The sequence below is a fragment of the Daldinia decipiens genome (genome assembly GCF_022478715.1).
Source record: "Daldinia decipiens strain CBS 113046 unplaced genomic scaffold F4813scaffold_4, whole genome shotgun sequence".
Taxonomy (NCBI): Eukaryota; Fungi; Ascomycota; class Sordariomycetes; order Xylariales; family Hypoxylaceae; genus Daldinia; species Daldinia decipiens.
This window is the reverse complement of record NW_026054547.1, coordinates 796,276-810,884: the sequence shown is the minus strand read 5'-3', so window position 1 is coordinate 810,884 and position 14,609 is coordinate 796,276. Positions and strand designations below refer to the sequence as shown.

The 14,609-nt window shown below is 49.3% G+C and overlaps 5 protein-coding genes across 5 annotated transcripts; 3 read left to right on the top strand and 2 right to left on the bottom strand.

Annotated features, from left to right (window-relative positions):
• Positions 1 to 716: 716 nt before the first annotated feature.
• On the top strand, positions 717 to 3,980 carry F4813DRAFT_385879 (uncharacterized protein; the record flags this gene model as incomplete). The annotated part of the gene is made up of 2 exons (XM_049246320.1): positions 717 to 3,063; positions 3,202 to 3,980. 2 exons carry the CDS (start codon positions 717 to 719, stop codon positions 3,978 to 3,980), a joined length of 3,126 nt encoding a protein of 1,041 aa, XP_049103311.1.
• Positions 3,981 to 4,457: 477 nt separating this feature from the next.
• F4813DRAFT_347274 (P-loop containing nucleoside triphosphate hydrolase protein) lies at positions 4,458 to 7,354 on the bottom strand. Its single transcript, XM_049241940.1, has one exon. The coding sequence runs from the start codon at positions 7,161 to 7,163 to the stop codon at positions 4,752 to 4,754; it is 2,412 nt and encodes an 803-aa protein (XP_049103310.1). The 5' UTR covers positions 7,164 to 7,354; the 3' UTR covers positions 4,458 to 4,751.
• A 218-nt stretch (positions 7,355 to 7,572) lies between these two features.
• F4813DRAFT_347271 (putative elongation factor 1-beta) lies at positions 7,573 to 9,238 on the top strand. The gene is made up of 5 exons (XM_049241939.1): positions 7,573 to 7,765; positions 7,882 to 7,921; positions 8,202 to 8,578; positions 8,634 to 8,842; positions 8,898 to 9,238. Exons 1-5 carry the CDS (start codon positions 7,726 to 7,728, stop codon positions 8,916 to 8,918), a joined length of 687 nt encoding a protein of 228 aa, XP_049103309.1. The 5' UTR covers positions 7,573 to 7,725; the 3' UTR covers positions 8,919 to 9,238.
• A 274-nt stretch (positions 9,239 to 9,512) lies between these two features.
• On the bottom strand, positions 9,513 to 11,580 carry F4813DRAFT_226288 (AICARFT/IMPCHase bienzyme). Its single transcript, XM_049239860.1, has 3 exons — positions 11,310 to 11,580; positions 9,755 to 11,243; positions 9,513 to 9,682 (listed from the first exon to the last, which is right to left on the bottom strand). The coding sequence occupies exons 1-3, from the start codon at positions 11,456 to 11,458 to the stop codon at positions 9,527 to 9,529; spliced, it is 1,794 nt and encodes a 597-aa protein (XP_049103308.1). The 5' UTR covers positions 11,459 to 11,580; the 3' UTR covers positions 9,513 to 9,526.
• A 275-nt stretch (positions 11,581 to 11,855) lies between these two features.
• On the top strand, positions 11,856 to 13,181 carry F4813DRAFT_226211 (DNA replication complex GINS protein PSF1). Its single transcript, XM_049239859.1, has 3 exons — positions 11,856 to 12,102; positions 12,167 to 12,702; positions 12,761 to 13,181. Exons 1-3 carry the CDS (start codon positions 12,076 to 12,078, stop codon positions 12,852 to 12,854), a joined length of 657 nt encoding a protein of 218 aa, XP_049103307.1. The 5' UTR covers positions 11,856 to 12,075; the 3' UTR covers positions 12,855 to 13,181.
• The last annotated feature ends 1,428 nt before the right edge of the window (positions 13,182 to 14,609 follow it).

Genomic DNA, 14,609 nt, shown 5'->3' with positions numbered 1-14,609 from the left:
CTCAATTCATTCGTCCGAACGAAACCCTCCATCTTTAAATCTCTCAATTTTGGGTCAACATACAAAAAATGTATGCTGGGTACTAATGCACGCAAGAAGAGCCGGTAATACTACCTGCAAATCATAGAAGAGAGGTGTCAAAATCGCTCAAGATCGGACGAATGGGGATCACACCACCGTATTATTCTGCTCCGCCCCTAGTTCCACCTCATTGTCGTATGGATACCCAACGTTATCAACAAGCTATGTACCAACGGGGCCCGCCGCCTTACTGGTATGTTGTGTTGTCTCTGTGTGATTTGCTGATTTGCTGATTTGCTGATTGTATTGGTATCTAACCTCTTCCTACCTCTTTCTACCCAAGACTTATCTCTCCCGATTCTGGCCGGTCCAGTGCTAGGACGCGTTCGTAGTAAGAGCTTGGAATGCCGCGACTTATCACCAAGTTCCACAGAAAGGATGCCCCCTATCATACCATCCGTACGGCTGTGCATGCCAGAGTTGGTGGGTGTGCCTCGCAATATGTGGCATGTTATAAGCCCTACGTGAGACTTCGATAGCCGCGGGTACCGATTTACTTCGGCAGAACTGACGTATATTTCATATCTATATGGCCATCTTATCACATTCTCTTCCTTTTTTATTAGCATATCTCTAATAGACATGTTCCATTGCTCATCAGTCCGTCCACCTTTTCGTCTACGAGGACCTACACAATGGATTCCGTCTCGTCAAAACGGAGGCCCAGGTCGGGGGCCTTCCCCGGGAAGTTCAAAAGCTTCGTTAATGATGTAAAAAAGTTCAGGGTTCATCGTCATGAGAGAAAAGAGAACCATGAAGTATTGATGGTGGGGTCTTCCCCTGCGCTTATCCCTCAGTCCTTCCAGCCCTCCCAGGCCTCCCAGGCCTCTGAAGTCCCCCCCATATCTGTCTCTGAAACAACCGTCCCCGAGATCAACATCCCAGATATCGATGATCCCGATATTGATAATGCCGAGATTGATGATCCGGAGGTCAATATTCCAAAGATCGAAACTCCCGAGCCGAAGCTACTGTCCTCATCGCAAAGTTCTCTTCCTGTAGCAAGTCTCGCCGTGCAGGTCACTATCACTTTTGATGAGCCATTGAATTATTCGTACAGTCGTAGCTATGAGACTTCCCCCGATTTCTTGGCCACCGACGCATTATGCCAAGGTCTATTGCGACGGGCTGATCACTGTTGCTACGAGTTGATCACTCGCAAAGACTCGACCGCCATGGAATATGCAGCCGCAAGTGGTCCGGATAAACCATTAAGATATGAGATCCAAATCGATATTATTCGGGGTTGGTCCGAGATATGGTCTTCCAGGACCTTCAAGTCATATCAAAAGCAGGCCCTATCAAACGAAGCCGCAAGGGAGATTATCACATCGACTCATCACATAATAGGGTTGTTTTTAAAGCACCACGATCAGAATTTTGTCATGAAGGAGGGTTTCGTAAGAGAAGACCCGTTAGACGAACAGGCGAAGTTCCCACATCGGGCCGGACGTGTTCAGCCTATGTCGTGCGTACCACGCTCCCACTTCCTGGAGAAATCACAATCTTTCGAATCGCTACCCGGTTATACGATCAACTTCTCCTTCACGAGTCGATGTCAGCGTCGAAAGCCACACGAATGGCATACGAAAATCAAAGTTGACAGTGAACAAGCAGCACCACTGAATTCGATCGGGGCAGAGAACTTACTCTTCGAGGCATCTTACGCATTAGACGGCGTTTTGCGATCAGAAAGAGAGACATTTCAAAATAAACACAGCACTTGTGTGAACTTGGATGGATGTAAAGACTGTCGTCATCATGATAATGATGGGTTGGAGTTGCAACTTTCGATTGCGAATAATCTCGGCCCTCAATTCCTTCACCTAGAGCGGACTGTACACTGCAATAGCAACCTCTCCTTTCATTCTGATACCGAAAAATGTGTGACATTTACCAACCAAGTAGAAGTTGCTCTCGCTGGAGTTCGAGATGGTGCCGATAAGGTCATTAGTCGAATGAACGATCTTGAATTCAGGATTACAGAACTTCGTGGCCATGGCTGGGCGCTGGATGAGCCGCTCATTTTTACCCTACCTTCTGCCGATTTCCATCCCCGGAGAGATATCGAAGCGATACTAGATAGAATTCAGGCCAGCGTTGCAGAAATACTTCGAGGTAATGCTATATCCGTTCGAATGACTGCGCATAAGCGAGGCCATTTTATTTTGGACAAGACTTTCGTGGCCAGAGAACCCCTTGAGAAGGAAGAAAAGAAGAAGACCAAACCAACTGGGAAGCCAAAGGATTATGTATTGAAACGGCTGCAACAGCGCGTTGAGCGGGCTATTGAAATGGTCTGCAAAGATACCTTGACAGTTGAAGATGCAGAAGAGAGGAACGAAGATGCTGGAAAGGAAGCTTCCATTTTGGAACAGAGGCCGCTTACTCGAGATACTCGGAATACAGACGCTACAACCTTTATAAGCAGACCTAAGACTGCTGAGTCTACCCCGAAAGACACTTCAGAACAGCACAAAGCCTCTTCATATCTAACAACGGATGCAGAAGCTAGTGCCGTCGCTCCAAGCTCGAAGAGCGTGATAGAGAACGAACATCTAAGACCCTTTACTCCTACTCCTGAAGCTACCCCAAAAGCACATTCCGCACCATCGTCGCCGACCCGTCGTCCTCCCATTCCCATACGGCGATCGTCGATGGTCCTATACTACTCAAAAACGGGTGCTCGAGCCTTCCCATTAGTGCCATGGGCGCATAGTTACGGAGAACTCGAAGGCTTAGGCGAGAGGAAATCACAGCAGGATATATTCGGTCAGCAGGAAACCAGCAACTTACTACACAAGCCATCGACGCTGACTTCCCAGCAAAGTATTCTAAAACCTGGGGAGCCCAAAGCGAAAGAGGCGGCTGTAACAGCAAACCAAGAGAAAGGAGTAGAGTCGACCCCAATTTATGAGCATTCGATTGCTTCGACACCTAGTCTAGTATTTGGGGGCGACTCTTCTCCTGGTAGTAGTCTTTGTAAGTCTTTCCAGTAACAACCCTTTGTTCTCCTGATACCCCTTTTCAAATGTCTTGTATTTTAATGACACCCCAAATCGTGTCTCCAGCGAGCAAGACTACCCCCTAATAGCAATTACTAACCTTTGAATATTATAGTGATAACTCCTAAGACGCATCGTCTTAGTGCCGAGGTGGACTACCATAAGAATGCAATTCTCGACAGCGACGACGAAGATGTTAGGGAGTTAGGGAACATGAGTGTGGAAGCGCAACAGGATCTGCGTAAAAGCCAGCTATTCCGTACGCCATCTCCACAACTCACCACGAAACCGGCAAGCTCATCGCCACTTCGCGTGAGCGAAACCATACAAAGCCAAAGCAGTATTTCCCTTTCGGAGAGCGATAAAGTGTCCCTGAAGAATAGCACTAAAGGTGTCAACTCAAAGCCTAACCAGGAACCATTGGTTAACGGGGCAGTTAAGAATCCCGTTGTTGCTGTGGCACGTGTCGAGCATACCGAAGTTGGCGTATTAACGGCTCCTGTAGATGAAAAACGTCTAGATACAGGCAACACCAGCATCGAAAGCGAGAGTTCGAACGAAGACACATTCGCTCAATCTAAACCAGGCTTCACCTTCTCATCTCCGCCAGCAACCACCCCAGACGGTGGCAATTCGGAGGGCGAAGACACCTCCCAACCAAGGCAAAGGGAGTCGAGCCCAGACCCCCCATCCGAGGACGTGGACATGTCGCTATCCCAGGAGTCCCATCAGCAAGCGCGCGGCTCCTTCGGAAGCGCGGGTATCCTCGGTTTCCACGAGCAGATGTTTGGCTCGCTCAGCCTACGGACCGCGCTGATGCGCCACCGGCCAAGCTCTAACTTCGACGTTGCCGAGCTCGCGCGCGAGGAGAAGAGGCCCGGCACCGCGGCGTGATGGATAGATAGCTCAGCTCCCTAGTCGAGTCCTCTCGGGATGAAGAGAGGGAGCCCATTAATAATTTCTTCCCTTTGTATGGTTAGGTAGATACCTATGTAGGCATATCGGGCCCGGAGTTCAGGATCGACAGACAGCGCATGCATTGTGCCTGTTTGCATGGACGGGATAGCAATTGGGTCGGTATATATATAAGGTGGGCGTACCGCTAGGTATAGGGAAAGAAAGAAAGGAAAGGAAAGGAAAGGAATATATTACCCTGGGTTACATGGGAACACGTCGACGACGTTAAAAGTTGTATATATTATTGCAAGATGGCAAGACTTTGGCCTCAGGGAAATCGAATATTAGAATAATATATTAAATTCAAGATTGCATCATGGCTTTATATATACGTTCAAGTGGTAAATATGATAGGTTGAGCGCCTAGGAACGAAATTCACGGGTGAATACTAGAAATATTATCCTTGCTTTGAGTAGAATATCAACATAGCATAGTCATCATATAATAGCAATATCCATATACGGTATTTTTATGTATATACAATTTGAGGCGAGAGACTCGGCGCGTATGTACCTAATATACATCTCACCCTTATCCATACAACGTTATACAAATATCATCTCACATAACCTTTCCGCATCCCAAGTGCCCCCTTTTCGTACACCGAGTCTCATTCATTCCCATTTTCCACAGACGCCATTAAAACAATTCCTCAACCCAACAATAACAACAAGCTTAAGCCCGAATTACGAAAACCCTTTCTACTGTTACTGTTGCTGTTGCTGCTCCGACTCCGCCGTCGCCACGGGATGTACTTCCAGTCCGGAATTATCCTCCTTGATACGAACAGTCGCCTTATCGCCCCTCTTCAACTCGCCGCGAATAATCTTATCCGCAAGGCCATTGCTGATCTCGGTCGTGATGAGGCGATTCAGCGGCCTAGCACCGAACTTGGGATCGTAGCCCCGCTCCGCCAGCCATACGCGCACTGCATCGTCGACGTCGAGCGTGATGCGGCGGTCGTCCAGGCGCGTCTGCAACTCGCGCAGGCGGATGTCGACGATGTCGCGCAGGGCGTCGATTGTGAGGCGCTTGAACACGATGAAGGAGTCGATGCGGTTGAGGAACTCGGGCGGGTAACTGCTCGCTACGACGTCGAGGACGGCCTTGCGCACGTCGGGGCTGATCTCGCCGTCGGGGGTCTCCGAGTAGGGGTGGTGCGCGTTGGCGCCAACCAGGATATCCGCGCCGAGGTTCGACGTCAATACGATAATCGTGTTGCGGAAGTCCACCTTGTGGCCCTGCGCGTCCGTCAGGTAGCCCTCGTCAAGAACCTGGAGGAGCAGCGCCGAGATATCGCGGTGCGCCTTCTCGAACTCGTCGAAGAGGAGGACTGCGTAGGGCTTCCGGCGCACGGCTTCCGTCAGCTGGCCTGCGTCGTCGTACCCGACGTAGCCGGAGGGTGCGCCGATGAGTCGCGATATCGTGTGCTTTTCCTGGAACTCGCTCATATCGAAGCGGACTACGGCGGACTCGGTTGAGAATAGGAAGTTGGCGAGTTTCTTGCACAGCTCAGTCTTACCGACACCGGTGGGACCGAGGAAGAAGAACGATGCTAGAGGGCGGTTATCGCCGCTCAGGCCAGCGCGCTGCATGCGCACAGCGTCCGCGACGGCTTTGAGGGCTTCGTCTTGGCCGCGGATGGATTCACGCAGCGTGTCTTCCATGTGTATCAACTTCTCGATGTGTCCCGAAGTCAGCTTAGACACAGGGATTCCCGTGATTCTCGAGACGACGTTTGCGATGTCGTCTGCCGTCACCGAATCATGGATTAAGGTATCGGGGCCTTGCGCATCCGGCGCCATCTCACCGTCCTTGGGAAGTTTCTGCTCTAGGTTCGGGATGATGCCGAAGCGCAGCTCAGAGGCCCGGCCAAAGTTACCCGATCTCTGCGCTTGGTCGAGCTCGATGCGGGCTTTGTCTAATTCCTCCTGAACTTTCTTTAGGGCATCAATCTCTCCTCGTTCCTTTTCCCACCTTTTGGTCAAAGCCTTCTCCTCCTCTTGTAATTTCTTGAGGTCCTCCTCGAGCTTTTCGCGTCGTTCACGACTAGCTACATCCTTTTCTTTTCGCAGACTTTCCAGTTCAATTTGTATTGTCATGATTTTCTGATCAAGTCGCATAATATCTTCGGGCTTGCTCTCCTGCTGCAAACGTAACGAGCTTGCGGCCTCGTCCATCAGATCGATAGCCTTATCAGGGAGGAACCGATCTGTGATGTAGCGGTTCGAATACGTTGCAGCCGCTACGAGAGCTCCGTCCGTGATTCTGACACCATGGTGGACTTCATACTTGTCTTTGATACCTCGTAATATACTGATTGTATCCTCCACAGAAGGTTCATTTACCAAGATAGGCTGAAACCGTCTCGCTAGAGCTACGTCTTTCTCGATCAGCCGATACTCAGCTAGAGTCGTAGCACCGCAGCATTGCAATTCTCCTCTAGACAGAGCCGGCTTGAGCAGATTCGAGGCATCGATAGAACCCTCTGCTTTTCCGAGGCCGAGGAGAGTGTGTAGTTCGTCAATGAACAAGATGACTTCACCATGCGCTTCTTGGACTTCGGTCAGGATCTTCTTCAAACGCTCTTCGAAGTCACCCCGAAACTTGGCGCCGGCGATGAGCGATCCTAAGTCTAGCGATATAACTCTCTTGTTCTTTATACTCTCTGGAACATCGCCCCGTACTATCCGCAGCGCTAGACCCTCTAGGATTGCCGTCTTTCCTGTTCCCGCGTTTCCGATCAGGACTGGGTTATTCTTGGTTCGTCGTGACAAAACCTGAATGGTCCGTTGGATTTCGGCGTCCCTGCCAATGACGGGGTCTAACTTTCCATCTCTCGCCTTTGCTGTAAGATCAATTCCATATTGCTCCAAGGCTGGCTTCTCGGGCTCTCCGCTCATGTCCATTCGATGCGTACCACCCGGCGGATGAGGTCGGCCATTTGCGTATGTTCGATATATAGGAGCGGGTAGAGTAACATTGGATATTGCTTTTGCCGTGCTTATAAGCGCAGCTCTCGATAGTTGTGAAGGGGCTACACTAAGTCGGGCGAGTCCCCTCGACGAGGCGTCTGCGACTCGCCGTGAAGATCTAAGTAATTGAGCTCTCGCTAACATGATGAGAAGACTAAGGACCTTAATCTTTTAAGGTTGTATTCTTTTGTATAATTACATGTATAATTACATGTAGTAGTAGAAGAAATTAAGAAAGAAAGAAAAGAAACAAACAAACCGTCGAACCCCGGACGGGTGATGAAATATCACGAGAGCTTCAAGCTAATGCGGTTGTCGCCGCCTCTGGACCTTTCTCGAACTGTCGAACCACCGGCGAAGCTCCAGTTATTACCTTTATCGATAAGTTTATAGTTCCCGATAAGATAGACCGTTATGTGGCTCTTTGGGCAACTCACGCTAACGGGCGGTACCTATGGACCTGGGGGGTAAAGTGTGGCTGGTGGCTGGTAAGTACATACCTAGGTAGGTAGGTACCTAAATGTCCCCGGGTGATTTGGTCAACCCTCGCTCGAAAAATTTCAAAATACATCCCACCATACCTCAACCCCACCTTGCGTCTTCTTATTTCTTCACATCTTCACAGGCTTTTCGTTTCTTCTCTTCCCAAGATACCCCCGAGTTTCATTATACAGACTCTCTATTATCCTTCATTTCAATCGTAAAAATGGGCTTCACCGATCTTCTGAGCGACGCCGGTTTGGCCAGTATGTTTTTTGTCTGATTCGCAGTTCCACGGCGGGGTTTCCTTCTATCAGGATCTCTCGTCTGGTCTGGGCACCCCCTCGTTATTTTGACAATAGCTAACGACGATATAATCCAGTCCTTAACAGCTGGTTGACCACCCGTTCATACGTCACTGGGTAAGTCATCTACAATTATTCCCCTAAAACCCTGCGCCATCGTCGAATGCGACCCCTCGATAGTGTGCCCCCCTCTTTATCAAAGTGCCTTACGAGCCCAATAACCCATCATGATGAGAAACATTGGTCCGTGTTTCTGAGCAGACTCAAGACCTGTCAAGGAGGACAAATACAATAGCACTCTTGTGCATCTCTGATTTTATACTATACCATCCATATCCTCATTGCTCGCGCTTGATTCTCCCATATACGCCAAGAACTCGTGGCTGACTCACAAAAGCTACGCTCCCTCCCAGGCCGATGTTGCCGTCTTCAAGGCCATTACCTCTGCGCCCGAAGCCGCCAAGTACCCTAACGCCGCACGATGGTACAAGCACATCGCCTCTTTCGAGGATGAGTTCCCCACTCTGCCCGGTGACGCTTCCAAGCCCTACACCGTCTACGGCCCTGAGGAGATTGCCGCCACCCTAAACCCCGCTAAGGCACCTGCTGCCGAGGAGGAGGATGATGTCGACCTATTCGCCAGTGACGATGAGGAAGAAGATGCTGAAGCCGTCCGTGTCCGTGAGGAGCGTCTGGCTGCTTACCGAGAGAAGAAGGCGGCCAAGCCCAAGACCATCGCCAAGTCTGTCGTCACTCTGGACGTCAAGCCTTGGGGTATGATTGCGCAATTTCCCGCTAGAGTTAACGTTCAAGCTAATGCATCATATAGATGATGAGACCGATATGGCTGCTCTTGAGGCCGCTGTCCGTGGAATTGAGAAGGATGGTCTAGTCTGGGGTGCCTCCAAGCTGCTGCCCGTTGGCTTCGGTATCAAGAAGCTACAAATCAACCTCGTCATTGAGGACGAGAAGATCTCCCTTAGTGATCTCGAAGAGGAGATCCAAGGTTTCGAGGACTACGTCCAATCTACCGATATTGTAAGTCTCCAAAGCGCCACCAAAATCCCATCTTCGTATACTAATCAAATTATAGTTTGCTATGCAGAAGCTGTAAACAACTATCTTCGTTAGAAGACGACATTCTTGCACCAACACTCAATGCATGATACACGACTTGAGAGCCACAAAGGATGGCCGATGATTGTGATGAGGTTGGATGGATGGTAGGACATCGGGCTAATATCTCTATCGAGACAAAGTTCCATAAAGGACATATGCTTAGAGTAGATGCATTGAAATGCTAATAGGAGACTTGCCCTGATGAACTATTTATTCGGACTTGAAGACCTAAGTGTGCGCTTCCGTGTCAAGGGGGAAATGAGCTGCTACTCTCGAAAGAAAATTTATAGTCAAATTCATAACATTCACCCGGTCTCGTGTCTCGAATTGTTTTGAATGTTCTTGTTAAAAGATAATTCTGCTACTCGGGAACCTATTCAGGAGCCTTGTACAGGGACGTTTAGTTTTCTCAGACCAGCACCTACTCCATACATCCTACCCATATTCCCCTTATCACATTTGGTATCTATCTTCGTATGTTTCATAATATTTGGGTTTTCTTGTTTCCCTCCTGTTCCCCTTATTTTTATCTATCCCAGCCGGCCGCAACCGTCCTTACCCCGTGCTAGGTCCTAAACCACACACGCCGTTTGATGCCGCTCTCTAGTGGTGGAAGAGTCGAATGTTCTGCTCCACGAAGACGATGCCGAGCTTCTCAGCCGTCTCGTAGACGGCGGAGTCGTTCTGACTGCCGCCGGGCGCTGCAATGTACTTTGCGCCGGAGCGGTGGGCGCGGTAGATGTTATCGACAAAGGGGAACTATAGAATCAACGTTAATGAAATTACTCGCTACAACCTCAAGGAACTAATTGTTGATGAAGGTATACTTACGAAAGCATCGCTAGAAACAGCGACATCACCTAGCTTGCTAAGCCAATCGTTACGCTCGTCTTCGGTGAAGGCGGCGGGAATCTCCTCGAAGACGGACTCGAACGCTTCACGCTCGGGACCGCCCTTGGGAAGCTCACCGCTCACTAGAAGGTCGATAGCGTTGCTCTTGTCGGGGCGCTTGGTGCCCTTCTTCCACTTGATACCGAGGACGCGGGGGTGGAAGCGCAGCCACCAGTTGTCAGCCTTATCGCCGGCCAACCGAGTGCAGTGAATGCGGGATTGCTGACCAGCACCGAGACCGACGACCTGACCGTTCTTGGCGTAGCACACGGAGTTGCTCTGTGTGTACTTGAGGGCGATTGTGGCAACTGTCAAGTCTCTAGCAGCAGCCTCAGGGAGGGCAAAATCCTTCGGCGTGATAGTTCGAGTGAAAGAAGACGGAGAAAGTTCAATGTCGTTACGGTGCTGGGTGAGGTTTACTCCATACACAGTTCGGACCTCAGTAGGGTCCGGCTGGTACTCGGGGTCTATCTGCAGAACAAGGTACTTGCCACCCTTCTTTTTCTTAAGGATTTCCAACGCGGCATCCTCATATCCAGGGGCAATGACTCCGTCAGAAACCTCCTTGGAAATTATGCTAGCGGTAGGAACATCAACCACGTCACTCAGGGCAATGATATCGCCAAAGCTGCTCATCCGGTCAGCTCCTCGGGCTCGAGCGTAAGCCTGGGCAAGGCCTGAAGTCTCAATGCCCTGGATATCGTCGACAAAGTAAACCTTGCGCTCCTCAGCGCTTAGAGGAACGCCAATGGCAGCGCCAGCGGGGGAAACATGCTTGAAACTGGCGGCCGCGGGTTTTCCAAGTGACTTCTTCAGCTCCTTAACCAGCGGCCAGCTGTTCAAGGCATCAAGTAGGTTGATATATCCAGGGGCACCGCCAAGAACCTTGAATGGTAACTTGTTGGATGTCGTGTATGCAGCAGCAGGCTTTTGGTGGGGGTTGGCGCCGTATCGGAGAGGCAAGTATTGTTGGTACTCTTGGCCTTCACCAGCATATCGCGCACGGAAGAAACCAGAGATGTGAGCATCGTAATCGGCTGTGTGCTCAAAAGCCTTAAGGGCATATCTCTTACGGCTGTCCTCCTTGATCTCTCCATTCTCGAGCTCCTTTAGGAATTCGGGATAGTCATTAGGGTCGCTAAGGATGGTGACGCGGGAATGGTTCTTAGCAGCCGCTCGGATAAGTGTAACACCTCCTATGTCGATCTCCTCTACGGCTTCGGGGACAGTGACGTTGGGCTTAGATACGGTGTCCTTGAATGGGTATAAGTTACAGATGACGTAGTCGACCTTTTCGATGCTCTGCTCGGCAAGGTCTTTCTCGTCGGTAGCCAGGTTGCGCGCAAGTATACCGGCGTGGACAGCCGGGTGCAAGGTCTTTACTCGACCGGACAGCATCTCCGGGGCTTTCGTGATAGCAGAGATGTCCCTTCTTGGAGTCAGTCCCAAAATATCTAGGGATATAAATACAAAATTGAGTTGCTAGTTATCTTACTCGACCGGGAATCCAGACTCGCGAATCATCTTAGCCGTGCCTCCAGATGCCAGGATTCGCACATTCTGTTGCACGAGGCCCTTAGCTAGGTCCAACAGGCCAGTCTTGTCGAAGACGGAAAGTATGGCGATTCTCTGAGTTGCCGACATTGCGACAAATTTGTGTGTAGGAGGCTTGATCTAATTGCAATTGTTTCAATCGGAGAGAGATTTATGGTGAGATTTATGGTGAAGGAAGTAACCTAAGTGGATTTACGAATCGACGGGAAGCGCACAACGATAGATTGACGACGATAAGACTTAGATTAAATTGTTGGGACGATAAGACTACGGAGAATGACCGAGTTTAAACAGACTCGTCTAATCCGTTTCTATCACTTGTGACGAGTAACGATTATAAGGGCGCCGTTACGGCCGTGATAATAGAAGAGCGAAGAGCGAAGAGCGAGAAAAATAAAATTTCGAGCTCATGGCGGGGTCGGAGGTGTCAGCCCCACCAACCCCTCGGTGTTGAAGTCTTCACTTCAAGTATATCGCGCCATACTAAAAACGCCCTAAAAACATAGAACCCCACCATACATAGTCCCTTCCTCACTGACTACCTGACTTGACCCCGCCTTCTAGTGTAGAAATTACCTAAGAAGTGAAACGCGTTCTCGAATTTCATACGCGCCTTTCGACCTTTAGTACCTCGGCCTCATCTTACTTCACTTACACGGCTATTCATCTCACTTAGGCCGTCATATCGGTATACGAACTTGTCGACAATGTATGGCGATCTAGGAAACAAACTCGTGAGTAGCTTATGATTATATTGTACATCCGTTGAAATGAAAAGTTATCACTAAGTAATATCAGGTTCAACATGCAAAGAGAACTCAAAATCTGTCACACTTACCACCATATCAGACTGAGCTAGTTCGTGCAGTCACACGAGAGGTTCGCGACTTGGACAAAGATGTGGCAGATATGCTAGAACCGTTCCAGGGGTCCTTCAACCCAGCCGACGACCCGGCTACGGCATGTACCCTACTTATAAACCATTTATCCATGCGGCGGAATAAGCGTTGTCTGCTAGCTTATCACCGAACGCGGGCAGACAGACTCGAAGAGCTTGTCTGGAAGGGCTACGACGTAGTTGATCTTGCCGGACAGCAAGTTAGGGACGGCCAAGGCGGACTCAACGGCCCATCGGGTATGGCAACTAGCAATAGTGGCACGAGTAGCTTAAGTCCGCAGGAGGAAGATTACGTGCGACAGTACAGCGATCTGCTAGCTGCTTATAAAGGCCAATGGACAGATATCGATCTCACAGGAAGTCTCGAACCTCCTCGCGACCTCTTCATTGACGTACGGGTGCTAAAAGATGCGGGTGAAATCCAAACCGAATACGGGTAAGAGAGTGGGCATCCAAGTAAAGTAGGAAGAAAGTATACTAATATACCATTACAGCGCGATCACACTTACTAAAAACAGTCAATTTTACGTTAGGCAGGGTGATGTAGAACGTCTGATCGCCCAAGGCTATCTCCAAAAGCTCAGTTGACCAGACCTAGGTTAGAGTGCAGTCAATCCTGTTTAATGTATTCTGGAGAAGAATCACGCCTCGTCTCAGTCATCAGACGAACTAGGGCAGAACTATGTTCTGTCTGAGGCACTCCCACATGCGGTTAGGCCCCAAAAAAAAGCAAAGAGCTCCCATCGCGGCGGCATAAGGTTGATTCCCCGGAAGCTTGTTTGCCTGTTGGAAGGGCTGGCAACATATATGCACAGATGGTATCTTCCTAATTAAGTCGTGGCAAACCAGATTTGCAATTCTGACGGAATAAATCGCAAAAAGAGGCGCGCATGACGACCGAATGCAAGTGGTACAACCGGGCGCTTGGCCTACAGCTCAAGGCCAATCACCAACCATGACTGAGGACCGTTGCGCCGAACTCAACTTTCAGTGGAACGTATTTACCTCGAAAAGCAGATGATATGCCCGGTGAAACTTAGTGCGTATACATAGATGGTGTAACGGGAGCTTCGTAACGGAGTGGAATGATTCTTTTGCTTGGTATCCTCTACCCGACGCGAATGCGTGCCAAATTACCCGATACAGACTATTATTCATTCATAATAGCATAATGATGAGCACAGTACCTAAGTAATAGGTCACATATGCAAATGCAGCCCCTCAATTGGCGCGTTCTAGCTCATGGCGCAGGGCTTAAGAGCTACTGAACCATACGGAATACAACGTTGGCCGTGCTGGTCATTCAGTTGGAGGATTGGTATTTGCGGGGAGCGAATGAGAGGATTGAATGTGGAGAATAATTGGAGGCTCCCGGGGAAATACTCAACTTCACACCTGACAACCAAACTTTTCGGCAGGCTTCTCAAGGGTAGGCTGTACGTTAATGATCGTGTCGCATTGACGAGACCGTTCCGTCCAAAAGGTACCACAAAGCGACTCGGCGAATACCATAGCTTTAAAATACGTAATAGACTTCACGATGAGGGATCGACGTCCGACTTGTCCTGCCGTGATCGTAGAAGGGCCGGAAGCGTTGATAGTGAGGAGAAACGCAAATGCATCGTGAATCACGATGCCAAGTCCCGTTCCAAATATAACTGAGGGATATTTTGCATAACTAGTTATTGTATATTATACTTTAAGAGCTAGGATTAGACTAGCCGGCTCCGTGTTTGCGGTGAGTGGTATTGACGGTAAGATATTCAGGGGCCATAAAATACCTAAACGACTAGGTTAGAAAACATCCAAACCATCGAAAACCTCGTGGAATTCGAGCTGAAAATGGAGAGAACGAGCTGAATTACTTGATTCACACGGTCTAACAGCTCAATGTCATCCAGGTGCCCATCTCCAGGTTCTTGTCTCCAGGTTCTTGTCTCCAGGTGCCTGCCAGCTATTGAAACATACATGACATGAACCGCATCTGCTCTCGGGATGTATGAGCTAGGACTGTTTGCATCATGCAGCCCGAATATTACAGGATCCAAAAACATCTTGGAACGTTAGAGCTTCAATAACGGGTGAGGGGACTACACGATCATCTACCTGGCCAAGGCTGGATATCATTAGCCGCACGGTAGATGACGAGAAGATATTTGATGTCGTCGAGTAGGCTAGTAGGTATATACAGCGAGTTGTTACACGAAGATATTATAAAAGATTTGTCTTACCCAATGGCATTAAATATTAAATCGTAACGTAAATGATTAGATTATAGCATTAGTTCAGGACCCACCACCCAATAATCTTTGAGCGTCTTTCTAGAATCGGAGATGCCCCTCT

Coding starts and splice junctions, on each gene's coding strand:
- F4813DRAFT_347271 (XM_049241939.1), top strand. CDS start 7,726: ATGGGCTTCACCGATCTTCTGAGCGACGCCGGTTTGGCCA. Junction 7,766..7,881: donor GAGCGACGCCGGTTTGGCCA/GTATGTTTTTTG, acceptor GATATAATCCAG/TCCTTAACAGCTGGTTGACC. Junction 8,579..8,633: donor TCTGGACGTCAAGCCTTGGG/GTATGATTGCGC, acceptor TGCATCATATAG/ATGATGAGACCGATATGGCT.
- F4813DRAFT_347274 (XM_049241940.1), bottom strand. CDS start 7,163: ATGTTAGCGAGAGCTCAATTACTTAGATCTTCACGGCGAGTCGCAGAC.
- F4813DRAFT_226211 (XM_049239859.1), top strand. CDS start 12,076: ATGTATGGCGATCTAGGAAACAAACTC. Junction 12,103..12,166: donor GCGATCTAGGAAACAAACTC/GTGAGTAGCTTA, acceptor AAGTAATATCAG/GTTCAACATGCAAAGAGAAC. Junction 12,703..12,760: donor GAAATCCAAACCGAATACGG/GTAAGAGAGTGG, acceptor ATACCATTACAG/CGCGATCACACTTACTAAAA.
- F4813DRAFT_226288 (XM_049239860.1), bottom strand. CDS start 11,458: ATGTCGGCAACTCAGAGAATCGCCATACTTTCCGTCTTCGACAAGACT. Junction 11,244..11,309: donor GAGTCTGGATTCCCGGTCGA/GTAAGATAACTA, acceptor GACTCCAAGAAG/GGACATCTCTGCTATCACGA. Junction 9,683..9,754: donor CTGTTTCTAGCGATGCTTTC/GTAAGTATACCT, acceptor TTGATTCTATAG/TTCCCCTTTGTCGATAACAT.